General features: G+C 33.0%; 5 protein-coding genes and 1 long non-coding RNA gene across 8 annotated transcripts; 2 read left to right on the forward strand and 4 right to left on the reverse strand.

The window, feature by feature from the left end:
• Window positions 1-507: 507 nt before the first annotated feature.
• Window positions 508-3,748, forward strand: Prosalpha6 (Proteasome alpha6 subunit). Its single transcript, XM_011642794.3, has 5 exons — window positions 508-666; window positions 1,542-1,792; window positions 2,463-2,622; window positions 2,702-2,911; window positions 3,261-3,748. Exons 1-5 carry the CDS (start codon window positions 664-666, stop codon window positions 3,471-3,473), a joined length of 837 nt encoding a protein of 278 aa, XP_011641096.1. The 5' UTR covers window positions 508-663; the 3' UTR covers window positions 3,474-3,748.
• Window positions 3,220-7,006, reverse strand: LOC148936864 (uncharacterized). The gene is made up of 2 exons (XR_016139388.1): window positions 5,579-7,006; window positions 3,220-5,296 (listed from the first exon to the last, which is right to left on the reverse strand). It is a non-coding gene; the product is annotated as an uncharacterized LOC148936864 (long non-coding RNA).
• Window positions 7,007-8,648: 1,642 nt separating this feature from the next.
• Window positions 8,649-13,221, forward strand: MED8 (mediator complex subunit 8). Of its 2 annotated transcripts, XR_016139394.1 has the most exons (6): window positions 8,649-8,922; window positions 9,047-9,292; window positions 9,794-9,964; window positions 10,094-10,208; window positions 10,295-10,435; window positions 11,479-13,221. XR_016139394.1 is itself a non-coding variant. In XM_025218904.2 (5 exons), exons 1-5 carry the CDS (start codon window positions 8,758-8,760, stop codon window positions 10,369-10,371), a joined length of 774 nt encoding a protein of 257 aa, XP_025074689.1. In that variant the 5' UTR covers window positions 8,649-8,757; the 3' UTR covers window positions 10,372-13,221. The 2 variants fall into 2 exon arrangements, 1 of the variants encoding a protein (XP_025074689.1); XM_025218904.2 differs by having other exon boundaries at window positions 10,295-13,221.
• On the reverse strand, window positions 11,342-13,857 carry LOC105429663 (methyltransferase-like protein 25B). The gene is made up of 5 exons (XM_011642796.2): window positions 13,660-13,857; window positions 13,372-13,593; window positions 12,713-13,292; window positions 11,795-11,938; window positions 11,342-11,722 (listed from the first exon to the last, which is right to left on the reverse strand). Exons 1-5 carry the CDS (start codon window positions 13,855-13,857, stop codon window positions 11,475-11,477), a joined length of 1,392 nt encoding a protein of 463 aa, XP_011641098.2. The 3' UTR covers window positions 11,342-11,474.
• Window positions 13,858-13,958: 101 nt separating this feature from the next.
• LOC105429662 (presequence protease, mitochondrial) lies at window positions 13,959-18,096 on the reverse strand. Of its 2 annotated transcripts, none has more exons than XM_089077508.1 (2): window positions 17,420-17,949; window positions 13,959-17,307 (listed from the first exon to the last, which is right to left on the reverse strand). In XM_089077508.1, the coding sequence occupies exon 2, from the start codon at window positions 17,268-17,270 to the stop codon at window positions 14,160-14,162; it is 3,111 nt and encodes a 1,036-aa protein (XP_088933634.1). In that variant the 5' UTR covers window positions 17,271-17,307; window positions 17,420-17,949; the 3' UTR covers window positions 13,959-14,159. The 2 variants fall into 2 exon arrangements, with proteins under 2 accessions (XP_088933634.1, XP_011641097.2); XM_011642795.3 differs by lacking the exon at window positions 17,420-17,949 and adding an exon at window positions 17,956-18,096 and having other exon boundaries at window positions 14,160-17,307.
• Window positions 18,097-18,141: 45 nt separating this feature from the next.
• On the reverse strand, window positions 18,142-22,733 carry LOC105429667 (ankyrin repeat domain-containing protein 27-like). Its single transcript, XM_011642801.3, has 2 exons — window positions 22,387-22,733; window positions 18,142-22,329 (listed from the first exon to the last, which is right to left on the reverse strand). The coding sequence occupies exons 1-2, from the start codon at window positions 22,731-22,733 to the stop codon at window positions 20,031-20,033; spliced, it is 2,646 nt and encodes an 881-aa protein (XP_011641103.2). The 3' UTR covers window positions 18,142-20,030.
• Window positions 22,734-22,738: the final 5 nt, after the last annotated feature.

Raw genomic sequence — 22,738 nt, forward strand, 5'->3', positions numbered from 1 at the left:
AGTTTATGTCATGTATATTATAGATTTTCAATACTGGCAGTGAATATTGAAACGCAGCCTAATTCAGACCAACGCGATGACGCGATACGCGATGCGTAATATTTAATAAGCGTACAGCTTTCCCGAAAAAGCTGTGGCTGCGTTCCAATATTTACTGCCAGTACTGAAAATACATAGTTCATATCACGTATGTTATAGATTTTCAATGCTGGCAACGAATATCGGAACGCAGCCTGTATCTTTTTCTCGGAAAAGCTGTACGCTCATTGGATATCGCATTTCGTGTAATCGTGTTGGTCTGAATCCAGCATTAACCTAGATCCTCATGCAGACATCAGCGCTTTGACACAGATGCTGATTGGTGAAAAATGAGTAGTAGGGATAAAACGGCGAATGAATCTTTACTATTTACCCCTATTATCCGTTCTTCACCAATCAGCGCTCGGTGTCAAAACGCCGGTGCTGCATGAGGATCCAGGCTTACTCATCATGTTTGACACCAAAGCTGAACATTAAGCATGAATTGGCACCTTTGTACTCTATAGGATAGGAAATCTGTGTTACTAAACTTTCATTCGTGTTGTTCGTTCGCATTGTGGTTAATTATCGAATATTTTTGCAAGTAATATTCATTCGTTTAATTACAAGGAATTGTTAATAAAAATGGTGAATAATTGATTATAAGTAGATTATATTTTTTAAACGATTTTTCTATTTTGATATAAAGAGAATTCGTAAATCATGCCGGTCAGTTTTGTGGTTGATAATATGCAAGAACTGTAAATAACTTAATCATTATATAATATAAATAAATAATGATAAAAACTGTCTGAAAAAAAGAACTATATTGTCTTAAAAATAAAACAATATTTGTATGTTAATGTTATTGTTTTGAAGTTTTTGAGATTAAAAAGTTTAAAAACTTAAATGTCTATTTTAAGATTAACTTTATAGCAATCTGTACAGAGTGATTTTAAATAAATGCGAAAAATTTTAGATTATGCTTTTTCAAAAATTAAGGAAGTCTTTCATATAAAGATACATTTTATATTTTGAGGAATTACACTTTTCTAAAAAAAAGTCTAAACGAACCGAATTTTCATATTTTTAGATGCTTATATTCCGGTTGTTAGAAAATTCTAATAAAGATTTAATAGAGATTGTTAGTTTTATCTCTTTATAACAATACGGGAAGGTTAAAAAGAATATAGTTAAATATTCTTTTTATTAATGAAAAATGTTTATCAAATTTTACTTTTTAACTTGAACTCCAAAATTTAAAAAAAAAAAAAGATAAACTAATTTTAACTTCATCCTTTGATGGAATACCTCCTCAAGCAGAGATGTAGAAGTGTATGTTTATATGAAAGATCTCCATTAATTTTTGACAAAAATCTAAATCTAACCTTTTTTGTATTTATTTAGAATCGTCCTACATATGTAAGATTTAAATCAAATGCCTTTAGTCAAAAACATAACAAAAATATTTATATTGAATAAAAATGCATAAATGATTATTATTACAATTATATATCTTTTAGTTTCGTAATCAGTATGATAGTGATGTGACAGTATGGAGTCCACAAGGACGATTGCATCAAGTGGAATATGCTATGGAAGCTGTGAAACTTGGATCAGCTACTGTAGGTCTTAAAAGTAAAACACATGCTGTTCTTATTGCATTAAAGAGAGCATCATCAGAGCTATCAGCTCATCAGAAGAAGATCATACCAATAGATAAACATATGGGAGTTAGTATCTCAGGTTTAACAGCTGATGCAAGAATATTAAGGTATATTATATGCTACTTTTTATTTTGTATGTTTTTATTGTGTAAAAGTATATGTTAGAAAATGTTATAATGTATATGTTTGCTTTTGTGTCAGTTATCTTTAATTTACCGAAGCAGCAGTTTTTCATGTTTACCATAGATAAAGATGTGCTACTTAATATTTTGCGATATTAATGTTGTGTTTGCAATATTAACCTGTTTAATGCTACATGATTTATTTATGTGATATGTAATTTATTTGATACATAAAATTCCATACATTTGCTGTTATATGTAAATAAAAGAATATCTAGGTGCTAATTCTTGAATAGCTTATGGATGCATATTTTGGTTTAAATCATGGAAAATAAATCTAACTTATTATTCTGATGTCCATTTCTGTCAACATGTAAATTAACTATCATTAATTGTAAATTTCAGTTTAATCTTTTATTTTTTTATTTTTAAGAATTAGAGAAAGATAATAAATTAAAACAAGAAATTAATAAACTTTGATGTGATTAATAGATGTGTGTATGCACATACACATACATACAAAGAAGAAATTCAGCATATGGATCAGTCTAATTCATGAATATATTCTAGCTTATATTATCAATGGACAATGATCAATTTACTTCGTATCAACCTTTAAATAGATTAATTTAGGATAATGAATTATTATTTTCAGTCGTTACATGCGAACTGAATGTCTAAACTACAAATTTGCTCATGATGATACATTGCCTGTGGGTCGTCTAATTGCATCTCTGGGAAATAAGATGCAAATGTGTACTCAAAGATATGATCGACGTCCGTACGGCGTCGGTTTACTCGTAGCTGGATGCGATGTGAGAATTTATTAATAATTATAGCATCTAATTCATTAAATGCTAAATATATTTCTCTAACAATAATTATGCTTGATAGGATCAAGGGCCACATATATATCAGACGTGTCCCTCGGCAAATTATTTCGATTGTAAAGCGATGGCTGTGGGAGCACGATCCCAAAGTGCAAGGACATATTTAGAGAAGCACTTAAATGAATTTTTGTCATGTGATCTTGATGAGTTAGTGAAACATGGTCTCAGAGCATTACGTGACACGTTGCCTAATGAAGTTGATCTATCAATTAAAGTAAGATTTGATTCAGCTTCGTTCATTTATTCATTTACTATAAAATATTGATTTTTCCGAAATAAAGTATTCAATTGAAAAATTTTCAAATCAATTTTTTGAAAATTGAGATGTAAATAGAATGAGAATGTTCTATAGAATACTTGATAAATAATGAAGTATGCCACCTTTGTTAACAGCACTAATATATACTGTGTGTGTGTGTGTTATGTGTGCGCGCGCGCGCGCGCGCGTGTGTGTGTGTGTGTGTGTGTGTGTGCGCGCGCGCGCGCGCTACATACAATTTTATTAATTAATTTACAAATTAATTTTGATTGAGAAAACGTTAAATTTCGTTTATATATTTCAGAATGTATCAATCGGAATAGTGGGAAAGAATTATGATTTTGCTATTCTTGATGAAACTACGACAGCTGCTTATTTATCCCAGATTGAAGGAGATGAAAAACGTGGAAGACCTACTGAACCTGTTGTACAGGATGACAGCAGACCACCACAAGATCCACCTGCTGATGAAGGTCCTCAGGATTCTCAAGTAGCTGTTGCCATGGAAACAGATTAAAATAGTAATATAAATCTTATTTGCATTTAATTTATATGATATAAAGCTACATTTTATGAATTAAATATTTCAATTTTGTAACAATTGTAAGTTTGTAGATCAGAGAATATTTACCAATATACATGTCAATTTATTAAATTAAAGTAATGCTTCTATGACAAAATATGAAATATTTCTATAACACGATATAATCTGATTATCATGATTATGATAATTGTTTTATTGTTTATTTGTTCTATTAAAGAAAAGTAAATAGAAAATAGTTGAAAAAATAATATATTTTTTTTTATTTCTTTAAGAAAATGAAATATGGCTGACTCTATCCTTTAAATCTGAAAGAGATATAATCAAATTCTGAATTATAACATCATTTAATTTTATGATTTATATTAATTCATACAATTAATCGTCATAATCTATGGATGTTAGAATGTTGGTAATTCAAGCTTCATTATTACACCAATGCTGATTTACTTCTCTACATCCAATGATAATGATATATGTACAATTTGATGAAGCAGAAATGGTAGCCACAAGTGCATGTCTTCCATTAACTAGGGCTTGAAATTAATTTTTCAATCCAATTTCGAAAGGGACATGTACTATTCTTATACTGCCACTCGAGACTCAATGGCTGAGCTGATCGGTGGCTTGAATAATAATAGAGGAATTATAAGTTGGTTCTAAAAAAAAAATATTCTGGGCACAAAATTAAAGAATTCATCTATTTTTACAATACAATTTTAATTATATAATTATTTTATAACTTTAATATCAATTCAATTCTTCTGATTCTATAATGGATTGATAAATTTAGAATAAATAAATTTAAATTTATTTATTATTGTCTGCACAATTAAATATAATTTCAGATTTTTACGAGAGAAATTCACTTTTGCATAATAAAATATTAAGTATAAAAATTAAATGTTTATTAAGATTAAAAATATAAAAAAATTAGTTATACATTATTGTATTCGTCATATATAATCAAAATAGATGATATAGATAGTAAATAATACAACAGATTAACACTATGATTTTATAAAAAATATAAATACTTGATATTGGGACATAATTATCAGTAAAATTGTTTTGAATATTATTTAATCCTTTATTTATTATATAAATATTTTTCCTTCCCCAGTATTATTCCTTGATACAAATAGTAATTGTTTAGCCTCATCTCCAATTTCAATTAGGCTCATTCGACGCGTTTTTGCACAAAACGAAAGAATCTAGCAAAAAAAGTGTCATTCTGCCCCGCAAATCGAGATATTAATCATTAAAGTTGACGATTATTCAGATTAGGATCTATCATACCGACGAAGTATAGCGGCACAATAAGCTATATTAGGTCTGTTTTTTTTTTTGGCTAAACTGATTGTATTTTAATTCACAGTTTATCTTTCTTTCTTATGCCTTCACGATGCTAGAAATCGATTCGAGATCTCGGAAAGAGAATTAACCAATTGCGTTATTGCGGAAAGAGAATTAACCAATTGAATAATTCGGCCAATTAACCAATGCGATTACACTGGAAGAAGAAAGATAAACTGTGAATTAGTACAACCAATTCAGCCAAAAAGAACAGACCCATATACTGGAGTAATGGTGAATTCCCACTGAGCGCGTTACGCGTCGCGTCATTCGTCGCATCATGAATTGACCAATCAAAACACCCCATTTTATTGCATCATTTGCCGCGCGACTCCTTGCACGACGCATCGGTTAGATTGCTCGAGATATTCTAGAGACATTCTAGACAAAGGATTTCCAACAAGAAGGAGAAACTGGATCCCAAATCGTGCACGTTTATAATTCTATAAACACAAATCAAAAAAATAACACTTGAATTAAAATAATATATTTGTATATGCACATGTAAATATATATATAATATATATATATATATATATATATATACAGAGGTGGGCAAAATACATTAAATATGGTATTTAAATACAAAATACTCAAAAAAAGTATTTAAATACAAAATACTCAAAAAAAGTATTTAAATACAAAATACAAAATGTATTTACGTATTTCAAATACATGTATTTCAAATACTGCCCACCTTTGGTTAACATATTAATTATATTTACCGACGCGATTTTAGTTTATACGGAAATGTTTCATTACACTTTCACTATTGCTTCATCATTTCACTTACACTATTATTTTATCATTACACTTAAGCCCTCATCATTACACTTATCAGACTAGAGATTGAGATTGAGATTAGATTTGAATTTAATCAATGAAAAACAACAAAATCAATCTCAAGTTTGGTGAACTTTGTTTAGATTGATCAAATTTCAATCTAATTCTCAATCTTAATCTTTAGTCTGATATAGGTTATATACGATATCGAATTTATTTATGCACACATTCGGGACAGTCAATGGCAGTCTAAAAAAAATCAAACCACCGATAGATTTACGTCTGCGTAAAAAAAACTCAAGTAAGGTTCTATCCTGACAAACTTGTATAGCAGCATAACCATACGCATAAGGAAAATTACCCAATCACATTTCTATCATAAAGACCATCTAAAATGCGATTGGATAATTTTTCTTATGTATATGATTATGCTGCTATGCAAGTTTGTCTGGATAGGCTCTAAGGATACTATTACATTTGTCGTATGACAAATGTTTTTAAGCGTGTTGATTGGCTGCAGGATAAAAAAGTTTCTAAAAACTGGAAAATTGCTCTATCCTGCAGCCAATCAATACGCTTAAAAAATTTGTTATACGACGAATCTAATATTACGCTAACTCGCTGTGATGCGAATATGTAAATAAATGATTGTTTTGCGATCACTAAAACCGGATGCACTACACCACTCATTCTATGCATGATGCAACATTAGCAGACTGCCATCGATATTCTTTTCAAAATTTATTTCTTTTCAAGCCATGATTGGTTGAAACGGACTTCATCTTCATGACTTATCTTCATATGTAATAATTTCGAAGAATTCAGCTACTGCAAAGACAGTAGACACAATGCTGTTTGGTTGATCGTTTTACAAAATTTAAATGTATTTATAAATAAAATTCAAAATACAAAATACTCTAAAAAAAGTATTTAAATACAAAATACACTTAAGAAAAGGATTTAAATACAAAATACAAAATTATTTAAATACGTATTTCAAATACATATATTTCAAATACTGCCCACCTCTGTGTATATATATATATATATATATATATTTTTTTTTTTAAGGGTGCTTCCAATCCTGATATTTATTTCGCACAAATTAGTATCTCGCACAAATTAATATATGTGTAGAGATAGAGAGGTTATGTTTACGTACGATTTTACTTTGATATTAGGTTATGTGTTGCATTGATTTGCGGCAATGCAACGGCGGCGACGCATTCAGTGTGAATAAAAACGACGCTCTTTAAGTTTATCTCGCGTCGCGTCGTAACGCAATGAATGACGCGACGCGTGACGCGCTCAGTGGCAATTCACCTTAAGCCATCCCTATATTAAACTATAAAAAACTGTGATCCAGCGGAGAAAAGGACGAGCACATGGTATAAAAAAACAAGATGTGTTCTTGCGCATAAAAATGTTTAACCAATGAGGATGGAACAAATAGCCGGCCATATTAATATATTAGCCAATCAGCGTTTTTCTCGCAATATTAAAAATGTAGTATAAATAAGGAAAGGACAATTAATAAATTTATTTATTTAGAATTAGTGACTTTTATTATTAATAATTATTAAATCTTCTATTATCAAATCATATGTCACGTAGTGACAAAGTTGCTTACTTTATTATTAGGCTGGATTTTCATACAGACACCGGCGCTTTGACACAGAGCGCTAATTGGTAAAAAATGAATAGTGAAAGTAAATAGTACTTACTTTCACCATTCATCTTTCATCAATTAGCTTTGTTAAAGCGCCGATGTCTGCATGAGGATCCAGCCTTATTCAACAATAATTTCAAAATTCTCATACTTTGGTTCGTTAAATTTAACTAGAACTCAGTTCTAATCAACAGACTCGGAATCACTACAATTTAAAATTATTTAAAATTAATTTTAGTTAGTTTAGGAAAAATATTGTCAGGTTGAGGTCGTGTCCGTGCGGCAACTCCAGATATGATCTTAACTACATGATATTCAAATACAGCATCATTCGCTGTAATGCTCGATATTTGTTTCATTTTTTGAAGAAGAATTATTCTCTCCGAATTATTTTCATAATTTATAGTCTTTAATGAGATCTTGCTCACTTATTCTCTGCAGACTTCTACTATCCTTTTTAAAGAATCGAATTTCTCTCCATAATGCCTTTCGGTCTCGCCTCGTTTATTTCCCTTTTCTTTCGCCTGTAGCGCTCTTCATCTTTATCTATGCACCGTAATTTTTAACTCACCTATTCTACGATTACCATTGAGTGTTGATCCCACAGACTTTTATATATAATACTAAACCGCTAACGGCGGTGTTTATGATGAAGCATCACCATATTGATTGTGGGATAAAAGTCATATACATGGTGTAAAATTTTAAACTTATATATTTTATTTTTTATAAATGTTAATTCGACGTCATAGGCATTTTTAATATTTCTAAAATTAACAATATTATTTCTTATTTATTTAAATTAAACTGTATTATTCTATAGTTACTGCACATTAAACAATAGCTACGGTCCACTTAGCGCTACAAAAGTTTTGAAGCGTTTGATAACCAATCAGAACAAAGAATTTTATGAATTGACCAATCAAAAAATGCTTCGAAGTATTTATAGCACCAAGTGGACTGCCCAATATTACATATTATTTTTCTTAAACACCAAGTATATGATATTTTCACCCACAATAAAGATGGCTACTCGCATCACGTTTTATCGCGAATTCTTATACACGTTAGCGGTCTAGTATTATATATAGAAGTCTGTAGTTGATCCTGTTGGATTAGTCTCTGTCTACAAAAAATTAACCAATCATAGTCGATTATTCTCCTATTTTTCGATTATGATTCGTCCATTTCTTATAACTTAAGACTAAAATCACCTATTGTAGACCGGGACTTACGACTTTAGGCTGCGTTCCGATATTCACTGCCAGTATTGAAAATATATAGTTTAGGTCACGTATATTATAGATTTTCACTACTGGCAATAAATATCGGAACGCAGCCGAAGAAGAGGTGTGGGCGAGCATAGACAAATTTGTCGAAATTAGTTGAAGTTGCATCAACGAGGAGTCGTGTTGCAGGGCATCCATTGTATTTTACAATAAAAATTATACGATGCAAAGGGAGGAGAAGCAATTGGATTCAGCTTTAGAGGCCATAATAATGCGAGTGAACGATCTAAAAACTGCAATTGCTGCAATGATATTCAAGGTGGAACACGAGTACGAAACTTTAAACTGGCCGAATTTCCTTGACAATTTCGCCCTCATTTCAGGTCATGTAAGTCCTGTTTTATTAATTGTTAAACTAATTGTTAAAAAAATCATGGTTCAGCGCCTATCTACATTTTGTGTCGACCATGTGTTTCTATTATCAAGTTACGGCTAGCGTGCCGTTTGTGCAGTTGACTAGCCTCTCGAAGATTCTCGGACATGATAAAGCGCCAAATCTCAGAAATCTTACGGTTCTACCGCTACGTCTGAGTCCGGAAAAAGACGAGGAGCTGCTTCGACTGACCGAAAATCGAATTCCTACATTTGCACACGATCTAGTTCCGGATTACTTGAGGACGAAATTAGAGCCCCAGGCTGAACAGAAAATGATGCAGTTGGAAGCCAAAGCCGCGAATGTTAACATCGATACATCGCACGTGAGACATAATTCTTTATATTCTGCATTTTTTTGCAAACGTCTCATTTAATTTATCATTAAACTTTTTTTCAAATTGATCAAAAACAAAAGTATTTAAAGATTAAATATATAATATAACTGTAATACGACTAAAAATTTTTAAGATTAATTGATCACTATTAAGTATATACTATTAAGTATATAGGTAATATCTGTTAAGATATATTGTTAAGATATAAAGCTAACTGAAAATGTTTTATCTTTCTGTTAATGTGCTAACTAAACAACAACTAGGACTACAATGTAAGCTGCTAAATCAGATAGCTTCAGCTTTGTTGGTTCCATTCGCTTTGGGCTGAAATTGATGTTATATATGCAAGCTTACATAAATAGCTATAGATGTTTGATGTTTGAGATAAACATTCGCTATACAGAGTTTTCTTGAATGGTCCATTTAGCGAGTGGAACATGTGAATTTTGATATTTATTAAGTTTCTCGTGTATCTCTCTTGGGTTTTAGAAACAACTGGCACAGTATACAAAAGTAATCAGTCATGTATGGGACATAATGAATAAAATACGTGATGAATGGGAGAGTGATGTTAGCACCAAAGCAACACAAACACAGACCAGTAGCGCTGCAGACACTCATGCTCTTCTGGCTGCTGTAGGGATGGGTAAAGGTCTGAAAGTAAGTTATAACAAAAAAAAAAAGAATTGAATTTCTAGAACAATCAATAATTTCATTTTGATATATCCGTTATAGATATCATGTTGTTTTTGTTATTTAATGTTATTTAATGTTATTTAATGTTTACAGTCTGATTCGATACAAATGGTACAGTCGGGTGTAAATCCTGTAACTAATAGCATGATGGTAGGCAGACCTGGCAATCAACAGCAAACGACGGGACAAGGATTAGGTAATCCACCAAGTAAGTTTTGCAAAGATTTCCATTTTTCTCATAATAATATACTCATAATAATATACTCATAATAATTTTGGATTACTACTTTCTAGTGGGACAAATGAACAAAGCACCAAGTGCGATAAAGACAAATATCAAAGCAGCATCGCAAATTCATCCGTATAGATAAAAATATAACACAGTACTTCCATTATTTAAACTATGTTATATAATAATTGATAGCTCATACACTGGTACATTTCTAATTATGTTTCTAATTTTAGTATAAAATAATTTTATATATGTGTACATATAGAGTGAGGAAAAAATCCTAAATCCTTGAAATCTCTCAATAACAAAGTATTTTTGAAAAAAATGTTTCATACAAAAGTTGTAAAATTTTAAGAAACATCAGTCATCAGTGTAGCAAGATTAGTGTGACCTTGAATAGCATTAGATCATGTAAAAATCGCTTTGAAATTTTTAAATGAAAATCCTCATTTTTTTAATGCATATTCTTGTACCTTCTTCTGAGAGCTTTCCGAAACACTATAATTAAGTACTTTTTCGTTTAAGACTTTCCGAGTTATGAGACATGAATATTACGGTATTTTGACAAAAAATACAAAATATCTTGTAAAATATTCAGTTTTTGAGTTAATCCTTAATACTTTGATGCACAAAATAATGAGATAACTCAAGTAGTGTAGAGAAAACCCAAGTTGCTTTAAAAAAAAATATGCACTTCCTTGCAAATTATATACATGTTTTTTTTTTGGAAAGCTCTTGAAATAAACTACAAGAATATACAATAAAAAAATAAAGATTTCTATCTAAAAATTTCAACATGATTTTTACGTGACTGACAACGTTATTCAAGATTAACCTTGTTATCGGGCATCTCTTAAAATCCTACAACTTTTGTATGAAACATTTTCTCAAAAATGTTTTGTTATCGAGATATTTCATGAGTCGGGACCTTTTCTCCTCACTCTGCGTGCGTGCGTGCGATATAAATGTGCACACACACACACACACACATACACACACACACACACACACACACGCACAATGTTATATATATATTTATATTTATTATATACATTTATAATTAGTATAATCATCTATAATTAATATAATGAAATAATTATTAAACATAATTATTAAAAATAACTTTTTATTATAGAAATGTTTTAAATATGATTTGAAACATTATTATTACAATTACTTAATTACAAATTCTTGAAGATCAATATAAATCGTTCTTTATATTTATCAAACTATAATAATTTTTTAGTGTTTGTGGGATACGATTGCATACGAGCGGGGAGAAACACACTTGTTCATCACAGGCACTATAATAGCCTCCAAGCCGTGTTCGTGCAACCAACATAATCGATCCTGTAGAATCAATGATTCTGCTGGAAGTTGTAGCATCATTTGCAATCCAGTATAAATTTCTACATCTTTCAATCTTTTACTCTGTTTTTCCCACATTTGTGTTATATCTTTCTCCAATTCATCTTGCATGATCATTCTGTCTGTATGTGAAAACTTCATTTTAATTAAATTGTATATTAACTTCATAAGTATCGATTTATATTAACAATTACCTGTTAGGGTTGCGTAATCCTCTAATGCTAAATTATAGGGTATTAAATCATACCTTAGCAATGAATCTTTGATGTAAGTTTGAAAATTCAAGCATTGCGATTTTCTCGTACCTTTTCGAACTTTTTTATTAAGACTATAATTATCTATATAACACATTGTCTATGATTAGTTAATCTTTACAATGTTTTCGACTGCTAGGTTTTGATCACTCTAAGATTAATAAGGTCACGATTTGCTTTGCTATTTGCTTATATATATGTATATAATATCATAATTATATTTAAATAGTTAGATGCTTAATACGTCAAAAGATATATCGAAAATGTAATTATATAAAAATATGTTACAGTAAATGTATTAATAATTTAATATTTTATATTTTTATATTTTACGCTATTAATCAAACTTGAGTTTACACATCCAATTTAATCGATTTTAGGCCGATTTATGTTTATTAGTCGAAAATGCTATTAACAAGCCCCGGATATTCGTGCGATTTCTCGTGCCGCGCGCGGAGCACTACTGCGTGCGAGTAAGTTGAGTGCTCGCTAAAGTGAAATATTACTCTTTATCTTTTTTGATACTATATTATTTACTTTTAATATATTGTATTTGTTTCATTTAATCTATGTTACATTTTAAGATTTAAAAAATATGGTTTTAATTTGTACTTCTAATAAAATTCAAACATATTATTTTCTGTATTTTGTTTACGTTCAATAGACCGCGCGCTAGCCGAAATCATTAATTTAGATTATGTCGACTCGAGTTTCTTTGAGAAATGTTACTATCTCAATTTAGCGAGCACTCGACTTACTCGCACGCAGCGGTGCTCCGCGCGCGGCACGAGAAATCGCACGAATATCCGGAGCCTGGCTATTAGAATATATATACATCATATAATATTAAACACTTACGCTGTCGTGAATACAATTCGAGCACGGCTCTAGCAAGAACATGAAAAGCATGTTCGTCGTGCTTCTCTTTGGACATGCTATGCCACTTGTCCGCCGATTCTTGACATGCCAATCGTAAAAAGGGTATTCTTAAAAACTGTCCTACATCAAAATTATATTCTGCAATCGTTTCCCGCAGACAGTTAGATGTAGGGAAATTGTGAAAATATTGTTTTTCCTGCATAGGAATCTGTACACTTTTAGAAATCGAAAGTTTATGATAACAACATGAGATTAAAACGAGGAGTTTAGCAGAGTTCATTCTGCAAAAGATTTTCGATGCGCTTGTACTGAGATCTCCACAGGCGTGCAAGCCTATTAGACACACATTTGTAACGTCAGGGAACTCTTGTTGCAAAATGGATTCTATTACATCAGTAGAATCACAGGTTACATCGTAAAGAATATATTTAACTTTATGCAACGAATCAGAATACAATTTTTTCTGTCTAATAAAGGCTTTGCTAATATTTTCTTTGTTTTTCTCCAATCCTAGAACTTGATAGCTATATAAATAATGTAACATTTGACATACATATCCCTGGAAGAAAAATAACGTAGCATGAATCTGATTGGATTTGCATATTTTTCTTATTATTTTATATATATGCTCTTCTTACCAAACCCGCACCCAAATCAATGATTGTTCGTATATCGTGCTGTTTGCATTGAATATCCACTAAATGAGCCAAATGCATTATTTCATGTTGTTTTTTTTTGCTGAAACCCGTCTTAAAATTTCGCGGTAAATCTACGGTAGAAGGCAAAACGGCTACAGTCGGCAATCTATTAATTTTCTTGCACCGTACAATATATGTTTTTAACGAATCAGGCCATTCAGACTAAAACAATTAATCCACTTAATCATTTTAATAATCTATAATATTTATATGATACTTCTGGCTAACCTTTATTAATTTTCCCATTACAAAATTATTAAATTCATCGTTTTTTAAAATTTGTAAATGTTCTACCCATTCTTTAGGAATTGCATCTAAGGACGCTTTAGTTAATATCTCGGTTACTCGTGTATTGTGAAGCCATTGTATTTCGTGAAATAGGCATAATGCTTCAAAAAAATATTTCTTTTTAACATCGATATCCATTTGACTGAAAAAGAAAAGTGAATATATTCTTACGTTTACAAAATATATTCAATACATTTATGAAGAATAAAAAAAATGGAAGGAATAAATTAAACAAAACATTTATTTTGCATCCCTTGATTGAGATATATTTAATGTATAAAATAGCATAAATTATAATATTTAACATTACGTACTATTAAATAATATACGCTTAAATTTCCAATTCCTATTACTTATGGAAAACAACAATGTCAACATATTTGCAGTTTAATATGAAACACTTTTTATTATAAAAATAAAACTAATATTTTCACTTCTATTTATTCAGTGGCTCGTGCTTGATCTGCTTCTTCTTGATTTAGCACCAGCCAATTTTCTTTATACCTATTCGAAATATCTACATTTGTAGGTCCAATAAGCGAACGACCGATTCTGACACCATTTTGGTCGGGTTTTAGGTATTTTTCTGCCACGTGTAAAAGCTGCTCTTTAGTTACAGCTTTCAACTGCTCTCTTTGCTTTTGAATATCATCGTCTGTGATATCGTTTATGAATTTAGTCAAACCTCGATTACTGGGAGGAACAGGGCCATCGATTTGTTGAAAGACTCCTAACTTTGCTTCGTCTATGTCACTCTGAGGCAACGAGTACTCGATTAGAAAATCATACGTTTTGTCAAACAGATCGAAGGTGCGTGTAGAGTTCGGGTCTCTGTAGGAATAAAAAGAGAAGATTCCCTCCGATGTTAATTTCGCACCTCCGCCGTAAGCCCCGCCTTTCTCTCGAATTTCCGGATGCAGATATACCGAGGTGATCAACTTGGACAATACGCGTAACACGGCATAATCTGGATTCGTATAAGGAACGGTCAGAATAGCCTTTGAGCAGTAGTTCACCGTGTATGGCAGTACATGATGATAGCCGCATTCTCTCGCTTCGATGCTCTGAGCGTTCGTGATAATACGTGAATTCTTCGAGTGACCCTTCAATGAATCATAGAACCCGTGAATACCCTGAAAAACATCGTCCCGATGCTCTTCGGACAAATTAATGGCCGACCGCAAGTGTTTCTTGTTCAGAACATAATTTACTATTTCCTGCATATTATGCAGCAGGGAAGTCAAGTCACGTATCCGCGCTATTTTCTTCATCCTCGCGATGTACTGCAATCCCGAGAGGCTCTCTTTGATCCGAGCTATCGGAGAGACCAGACTAGCGGCGCTACTCATCGCGTACATGTGGCCAGCGTGCGAGATACCATTGATGAGATCAGCCGCGTTCATCTTTACGAGTGTTTCGAATCTCTGAAGGTCGGTCAGTTTCACGTTGTTAAACAGCTCCGTCCACAACTTCCACATATCGCCAGAATTACGATCCAAGCAATATGAGCTTATGAAGATTCCTTCTTCATATTTGAGCTCACTCTCCTTATGTTCGGCGATGTGATTCATGAAATTTAGACCGCCAGTCTTTAGCTGCATCATCTGATCGAAACTTCTGTAATCGTAATTCTGCGTGCCCATTTTCGCAATAACGTAATTGAACAGCGGTAGTAGCTGCTTCAATTCATTCGGTAAAGCTTGTGTATTGAGTATTCCTCGATAATAGGAAATCCCGTTTGTCGGTTGCACGGACAATTGGAGGGGCACTCCGCATATCTCCAGATCGGAAGTCTTGTATCTTTCTATGTCGGCCTTCAAGTCTTCTATCTTCAGCGTTGGTAAAACTCCAACATCCTCTTTCTTTTGTTGCTCGGCAAGCAAGATCTTCCCATTGAGGTATACCTGGTCTTTCTCCTCCGCAGAAAGTTTTTCCAATTTTGTCTTCAATAATTTTTGCTCAGCGAGTGCTTTATTTTCTTCGTATTTCTTGTCAGGTGACATCGTTAGCGTCAATTTATGATTATTATCCCTGAGATAAGTTTCAATCAGATTTTGCAAATACTTGGGATTCTCTCTCATTCGCGACGTAAATTTTTTTACCGCATCATTAATTCGCAATGACTGTATCAAGTCACCATCGTGATTCCATAAAGATGTTAGATTGAAGAGCAAGTTCAATCCGAAGTTCGATGTTTGATGTTTTACTTGTAATTCGATGCCATGCAAAACAGCCTCGATGTGATTTTTTTCAAATCCTTCCTTGATAACTCTCTGTACAGTCTCGTTGAAAATATTTTCAACTTTCTCAAAATCTTCAAGCTTCACTCCTTGTAGACTCACGACAAACATCGTATCTCTGCACTGTGAATCAAAACCTGTAAATGGTCCAAAACCAGTGCTTATATTCGATTCGACCAAAGATTTATAAAATGCCGAATTCGGACCTTTCAATAGCAATTGCGAGAGCACATACATCTCGAAAGTCGTCTGTATATCATTTATATCATTGCACAAATGTGCGATGGCAATAGTGCCATGTCTACTAGGATCCGCGAGAAGCGGATCATGTTTACATGCAATGTGCTCCTTCCTAGCTACATTCCATCGTTTTTCTGCCGGTACTTTTGACATGGAAGCATCTATTCTGTCAGACAAGAAAAGGTATCGGTCGTTGATAAATTTCAAATGATCCTCCAGTGGGAAATTTCCATAGGAATAGAAACGCGAATTAGAGGGATGGTAGTACTTCATGTGAAAGTTAAGGAGATCGATATATTGCAGATTAGGTATGACAAGGGGATCGCCGCCAGAAATTACGGAATATGTATGACTCGGCAATATAGAATTCAGCAAACGTTCCGCCATAATAGCTTGATTGTCATTGAAGACACCCTTCATTTCGTTAAAGACCACGCCTTTGAATATGATAGGAGAGTTTTTATCATTAACATCTGTATGCTCTAATCTCCATCCTTCCTGTCGAAAGTCCAGTTCTCGTAGATTCGGCATGAAAACCGAGTCCAAATAAACCGACTGTAAATTGCGATAGTCTTTCAAGTTCTGCGTTGAGAATGGATATATCGTATAGTCCGGTCCGGTCATGGCATTCATAAACGTAGCCAGAGATCTTCTTAGCATTTTGAAGAACGGATCTCTGCAGGGATATCGCTCGCTGCCACACAGAGCGGTATGTTCCAATATATGAGGCAATCCTGTAGAGTCCATGGGAGTTGTACGAAATCCAATAGAAAATACATTGTTGGTGTCGTCTCGGGCCACATGCAAGTATTGTGCCCCTGTACTCAAGTGCGTTAGTCTAATTGCAGTAAGGAACAATTCATCTATGTTCGCGATTTCGTCTACTATAAACCCATGAAGAATTTCACCCTTCTTAAATTTACTTAGTCCATCTTGCATCAGCTCTTTTTGTGAATATAACGTATTGAATCTAATACTCGTTGACGATTGGAAGGTACGATATGCGATGTGTTGTTGTAAAGCTGTACTTTTCAAAGGCAAGTTCCTTGAAAATTTTAATAATCTGAACATCTTGATTCAATTTCACAATTTAAAGAAAAACTTGTATCTGAAAATAAAGCAATTCAATTTTATAATCTAGAATTATAAATCTTATATTAAAGGCAGATATGAAAGTTATTTTATTCTATAAATATTATTTTAAATATAATAATACTTACCAATCTTTCTTGAATAATTATGAACAGATTTAAACTAAAGCTTGATTACAACAAACACAATCACCAACAGACATTCCACTTTAAAATTTTGTTCAATAAGATAAATAATTTTATTCAATCAGAAAAAAGAAATTTGTATTACATGAAGGGAAATGTTAATAACAAATTTCAGAATGATAAATTTGTAAAAATTAATTAGGAATGCCAATTAGTGAAGTGGTTGCAAGATGATCTTTAGGGTAGCTTTGATCAAATTCCGATTTAAACAATGATTTGAATTTAATCAACACAATTATATTTAAAAAAAAATATGAAAATATAATAGTCTCACATCAAACGAGAATAAAATTTATAATTTCGTTTGTGTTAACAAAAAATTGTTTGGCAGAAGTCAATTATCAATTTATTATATCAAATTAATTGAGATTTGATCAAAGTTTGATCGTTTTTAATGTCTTACGCAATATTCGCAAGATATACGCAAACGCCGGCATTATCAGGATAGAGAGATCTAACAAAAGTTAAAATAATCTTACCTATCGATTCGTCAGTTTATTGAAACAGTTCGAAATTTGATTTTTGCAAAATTCACAATAAAAGATTAGATTACTCAGATTCTTATTTGACAGTTGACGTGTTTAAAGGTTAGACGAACTATTTTCATGTATTCTCACGTTATTTGTCGTTGCTGTTGAAATATTTTTTTTATTGTTTCACACACACACACACACACACACACACACACACATACACACACACACATGAGAAACGGAAAATAATCACAATTTATGAAATAAAGTTGATAGTGATGTTATACGAAATGTTTCCAATGTTTCGTTAAAGGTGCCTTTTTATGTTAATACTCGACGTTCAGCGCGCAAACTAGATCATGTGATCAAAATGACTATGAAATTTTATTATTCTGGAGTGCGTTCATAAATAGTACCTACATATCACTTATCTTTAAAGCTACTTTTTCATGCAGCGAAGCAAAGCTAGGTTTTAACGAATGTTTACGACAAATAATCAGATCTCTGATCGGAAAAAGTACTGGTACTCAACCAATAAACTCTCTAAATTTCCCTAGACTAATCTGGATCAGTGATCTCTGTCTCAGTATTGATCGGATTAATCATTAACGAAGCATAAAAGTATTTTTGTTGAAAGGTAATCCTCTCTTTATTTTTTTTATATGAAATATTAAATAATTTTACGAAATATAAAATAAAGAAGTATAAACACTTGTTAAATAAAAAATTTTTTATTTAACAATTTTTTAATAAGATGTTTTTTTTATTAACTTTGCGCAACTTTGCACTTTTTCAATATAACTTCAAGCTTTGAAATAGATTATTTTCACAGAAAGAAATGTTTAGTACAAAAAATATTACAATATATAAATTCAAATTTATAACGAACTTTATTAAAATAAATTTAAATATTTGATTTCGTATTATATATTATATAATTACATTATAATTATAATTATATTATATATTAATATATTATCGATAAAAGTTTCTTTTTTGATTTATATAAAAAGTAATTTTAGCCAGTTATCGTTAAAATTAATTATTGTTATAATTAATTTCAAATTAATCAAAATTATATTGCTATCCAAATTCTAAAATATATATTTTTATATTTTTATATTTTGCAATTAATTAATCGTATAATCGATCATCATACGATTTATTTTGCATATTATTTTCTATTTCTTAAGAATAAAGTTCCAAAATTTCTTTAATAAAAGTTATAAGAAAAGTATAAATATAAGAACATACAACAGATATTTTAAACATCTTTCATATATAAGAATATATACATGTTCTTATATATAAAAAAATATTTAAAAATCTCTTACATTCCGATTTTGGATTTTGTAATTTTTAAACTGGATAAGTCTACTTCACGAAAAGTAACAGCAGTAAAAATATAAATTTATAATTTTCATTTTTGGTAAATTATTTAAAAAATACAAATAAAAAACTTAAATTATATAAATATATATATTATTTCATAAATATATATATTATTTTTATAAAGTTTTCGTTTATATATAAAACTATTTGTGTTTAGATTTATTACACTCATTTGTCACACATATCTATTAATATTATTAATCTCACTAGTATCGCTTGGAATGACACAATAGTATGATAATTTGTGTAATTTACACAAGTAATTCTAAAGAAGAAATCTCAGTTCGGGAAATATATCAAGACGCGTGAAATTTAATTTTATAATTGCACTCGTTAGATTTGATGTTAGATTTGATGCATAGACCAGAGTTGAATCACATTTGGACGAAGAACGTTATGTTAGAATTATGCTAGAAAATACTACTAACTATGAGGTATATATTTTAAAAATAAAGCAGAATCGATCTCACGAAGTAAAAATTAATGATCATTCTTTCTTGCAGATATTTGCCTTAAGATCTTTAGTAGCTTGAGTGGACATTTCTTTGTTTATCTATTGAGTAGAATAACAAACGAAAATATGTGAGTATTATACTAGTAAATATTATTTCTGTTATCTATAAGGTAAATAGAAAAGACGTAAAAAAAGATAGAACAAATTATCTGAAAACTCAAATAGTTCATGTCAATCAATCACCGGGCGGCTGTATTGAATTTTGTTTCAGAATCTTCAGTATACCAGCATGATTCGTGGAAAAGGCGGTAGAAAGCTTCTCTTCTACCTGCTGCAACGGAGTCTTATTCTGCAAATTGCGTGCATTAATAAAGGCGCCGTGTCTGATCAGCAAATTCACAGGTTTCACATTGCCGGCCATGGTCGCCAGGTGCAATGGTGTGTCGCCGTCGTGATCCTTGGCATCTATATTACAAGTCGCGCAATTGAGCAGCAATCTCGCCGCGTCGACATGATCGTTGAGACATGCTAGATGTAATGGAGAACGACCTTCCGACTTGGTCATTACATTCACGTTTGCACCGGCGTCGAGCAGTAGCTGCACCATCTTGGTACGACCGGTTGCGCTCGCCAAATGCAACGCCGTTTCACCTAGATCATTGCAGGCGTTGATCGTGAGTGCCCGTTGTCTTTGTTTGCGCTCCAGCTTATCCTCATCCGTCACTGGACACCGCTCGCAGTCGCATAGTGGATGATGGCACAGATTCGCGCGAGCACTTGATGGCCGTTCACGATAGACTTCTAGACCCAGGTAATAACACGCCAGACATATATCGCCATCGACTATAGCGGCGAGCAATTTGTCCATCATACGGTGCTGCATCACGTTGACATAGTTTTTGACGTGCGATGGGTTTTTGTTCTCCAACAGGGCTCGATGACATTGTTGCTGAAAAGGCATTGGCTGGCAAGGCTGCGCGAAAATACGCCGCTGGAATAAGGCGACATCGTTGCAGATGTTACCCGATGCTGCGTTACATCTGATCAACTCAGCAATGGTTTCGCTATACGTTATCATCGACGGTGTTTGACCCTTCTTGTTGGTCGTTTTGCAATTCGCGCCGTATTCCAGGAGAATATCGACGATCGTGCGGTATCCCCATCTGGCTGCGAGATGCAACGGTGTGTCACCATTGTCATTGGCGATGTTTACATCAATCGGTGCTCTCATGTGTTCCGATAGGTATAATAATGCCTTCACGCAGCTCTCGTGACCACGATCTACTGCCAAATGCAACGACGTGTTTCCCCGTGAGTCTATCGCCGTAGGATCTGCGTTTGCATGCAGCATCAATAACAAAATGTTTTGATGGCCCTTAATGCAGGTGTGATGAAGGGCAGTCATGCCGTCGGAGTCTACGGCGTTTATGTCCGTGTCATGGTCGAGGAGAAAGTCCACGATCACGATTTGATCGTGCAATACGGCGACGTGTAGCGGCGTTAGACCCTTGTCGTCCTTGGGACATGTATTCAGATCCCGTTGTTTCGTCCAATTCCGTTCGCAAGATGGGCAAGTACACAAAGGATGACAGAGCATAACATCATTGACTTGACTGGATCTATCATAAGTTAATATTCTTTTTACCTCAGACAAATTACCATTTTTGATGCATGCGAACAAATAACAGATGGACGTGCGTTCCGATTGATTCATCAATTGATCATATTTGTCCGAGTTATTCACGCATTTGTCCTCGCCGCAGATTACTCCAGATTTGATGTACATGATCACGGCCTCCAAAGATGTTATCAGAAAACTGATCTCGTCCGTTTCATAAGTGGAGTTTGAGGAGAGGCGAAATTGTCTCATGAAATACAGCTGTGCCGTCCAGTTTGATAGACCGACATTGATGACGAGAAACACAAGTACTGGCAAAAGATCATCCGACGTGACAGACGACGATATTCCATGCGATATATAATTGACAGTTCTTCTGAGGCATTCGATCTTGCCCAGTACGGTCACAAAGTTGTCTAACCGCGCCAGTTCTATCTTTCCACCATGGATGCGAGATTGTAGGTCTGACCGTACTCGGAGATCGTTCAATTGAATCCCATTTAAGTTTCTGATGATCTTATTCAAATATGCATCCTCTGAAACAGTACAGGCAGACAATGATTTTATCAGGATGTTTTTCAAAGCATACAAGATGTATGTCTCCAATGACACTCTGATATTCCACTGATACTGCTTATTGTTTGTAATTTTTTTTTTCAAAGTTGCATTCTCCATTAACATTCCAAGACAATCTGCATACAACTCGTATACCAGATCCTTCTGCTCCTGCATTGATTTGCGTTGCAAATTTTTATTAATATATAGAAAATCCTTGATCTTGATTTCGAGGTCATCGCGTAGTTGTCCATTAAGCAATTCCACCTGAAGAAAATTTATGGCTTCTTGAAGATTCGTGATTACACTTATACAGTTGTCCGAGACATACATGCTAGCTTTTAGAGGCCGCTCAATGCACCTGCAAAGGATGATAATAGACAATATCTGGAATTGCAACGTTCATACGCCAGCTTACCATACACTGTATTTATGCAGATCATCGTTGTAGAAGATCTCCTCGAAGAGTAAGCGCGAGGAATACCGTTCGGCGTCATCGTGTTCAACATGCAGAATTTGATCCTCGAGCAAGATCTTGCTGCCATTCAGGCTGCAGAATCGGGTGACAGAGAGGTCTTGTTCAGGGACCAGGATATGAACATTTATCTCATCCTCATGCAACGTGCGACTGACAAAGCTGCCGCTACGTGGAACACAGACGACCCAACCTTCCTGGACGGCCCGCTGGAACGTGGCCTTATGCTCATCTTTGAGCTCCCGCAGGAAATGATTCTCCGACAGATCCTCGTCGTATCCTGCATTCATGATCA

The sequence above is a fragment of the Pogonomyrmex barbatus genome, unplaced genomic scaffold (genome assembly GCF_055798465.1).
Source record: "Pogonomyrmex barbatus isolate J1 unplaced genomic scaffold, ASM5579846v1 scaffold2, whole genome shotgun sequence".
Classification (NCBI taxonomy): Eukaryota; Metazoa; Arthropoda; class Insecta; order Hymenoptera; family Formicidae; genus Pogonomyrmex; species Pogonomyrmex barbatus.

What these genes read in the sequence shown, in the direction of transcription:
- Prosalpha6 (XM_011642794.3), top strand. An exon ending in GCTGATGCAAGAATATTAAG is followed by an intron (nt 1,793 to 2,462) that starts GTATATTATATG and finishes TATTATTTTCAG; the next exon opens with TCGTTACATGCGAACTGAAT. An exon ending in TACTCGTAGCTGGATGCGAT is followed by an intron (nt 2,623 to 2,701) that starts GTGAGAATTTAT and finishes TATGCTTGATAG; the next exon opens with GATCAAGGGCCACATATATA.
- MED8 (XM_025218904.2), top strand. Translation starts at nt 8,758, where the DNA reads ATGCAAAGGGAGGAGAAGCAATTGGATTCAGCTTTAGAGGCCATAATA. An exon ending in TCGCCCTCATTTCAGGTCAT is followed by an intron (nt 8,923 to 9,046) that starts GTAAGTCCTGTT and finishes CCGTTTGTGCAG; the next exon opens with TTGACTAGCCTCTCGAAGAT. An exon ending in TTAACATCGATACATCGCAC is followed by an intron (nt 9,293 to 9,793) that starts GTGAGACATAAT and finishes CTTGGGTTTTAG; the next exon opens with AAACAACTGGCACAGTATAC.
- LOC105429663 (XM_011642796.2), bottom strand. Translation starts at nt 13,857, where the DNA reads ATGGATATCGATGTTAAAAAGAAATATTTTTTTGAAGCATTATGCCTA. An exon ending in TTGATTTGGGTGCGGGTTTG is followed by an intron (nt 13,293 to 13,371) that starts GTAAGAAGAGCA and finishes TTTTTCTTCCAG; the next exon opens with GGATATGTATGTCAAATGTT. An exon ending in CGAATTGTATTCACGACAGC is followed by an intron (nt 11,939 to 12,712) that starts GTAAGTGTTTAA and finishes TGTGTTATATAG; the next exon opens with ATAATTATAGTCTTAATAAA.
- LOC105429662 (XM_089077508.1), bottom strand. Translation starts at nt 17,270, where the DNA reads ATGTTCAGATTATTAAAATTTTCAAGGAACTTGCCTTTGAAAAGTACA.
- LOC105429667 (XM_011642801.3), bottom strand. Translation starts at nt 22,733, where the DNA reads ATGAATGCAGGATACGACGAGGATCTGTCGGAGAATCATTTCCTGCGG. An exon ending in CTGCATAAATACAGTGTATG is followed by an intron (nt 22,330 to 22,386) that starts GTAAGCTGGCGT and finishes CATCCTTTGCAG; the next exon opens with GTGCATTGAGCGGCCTCTAA.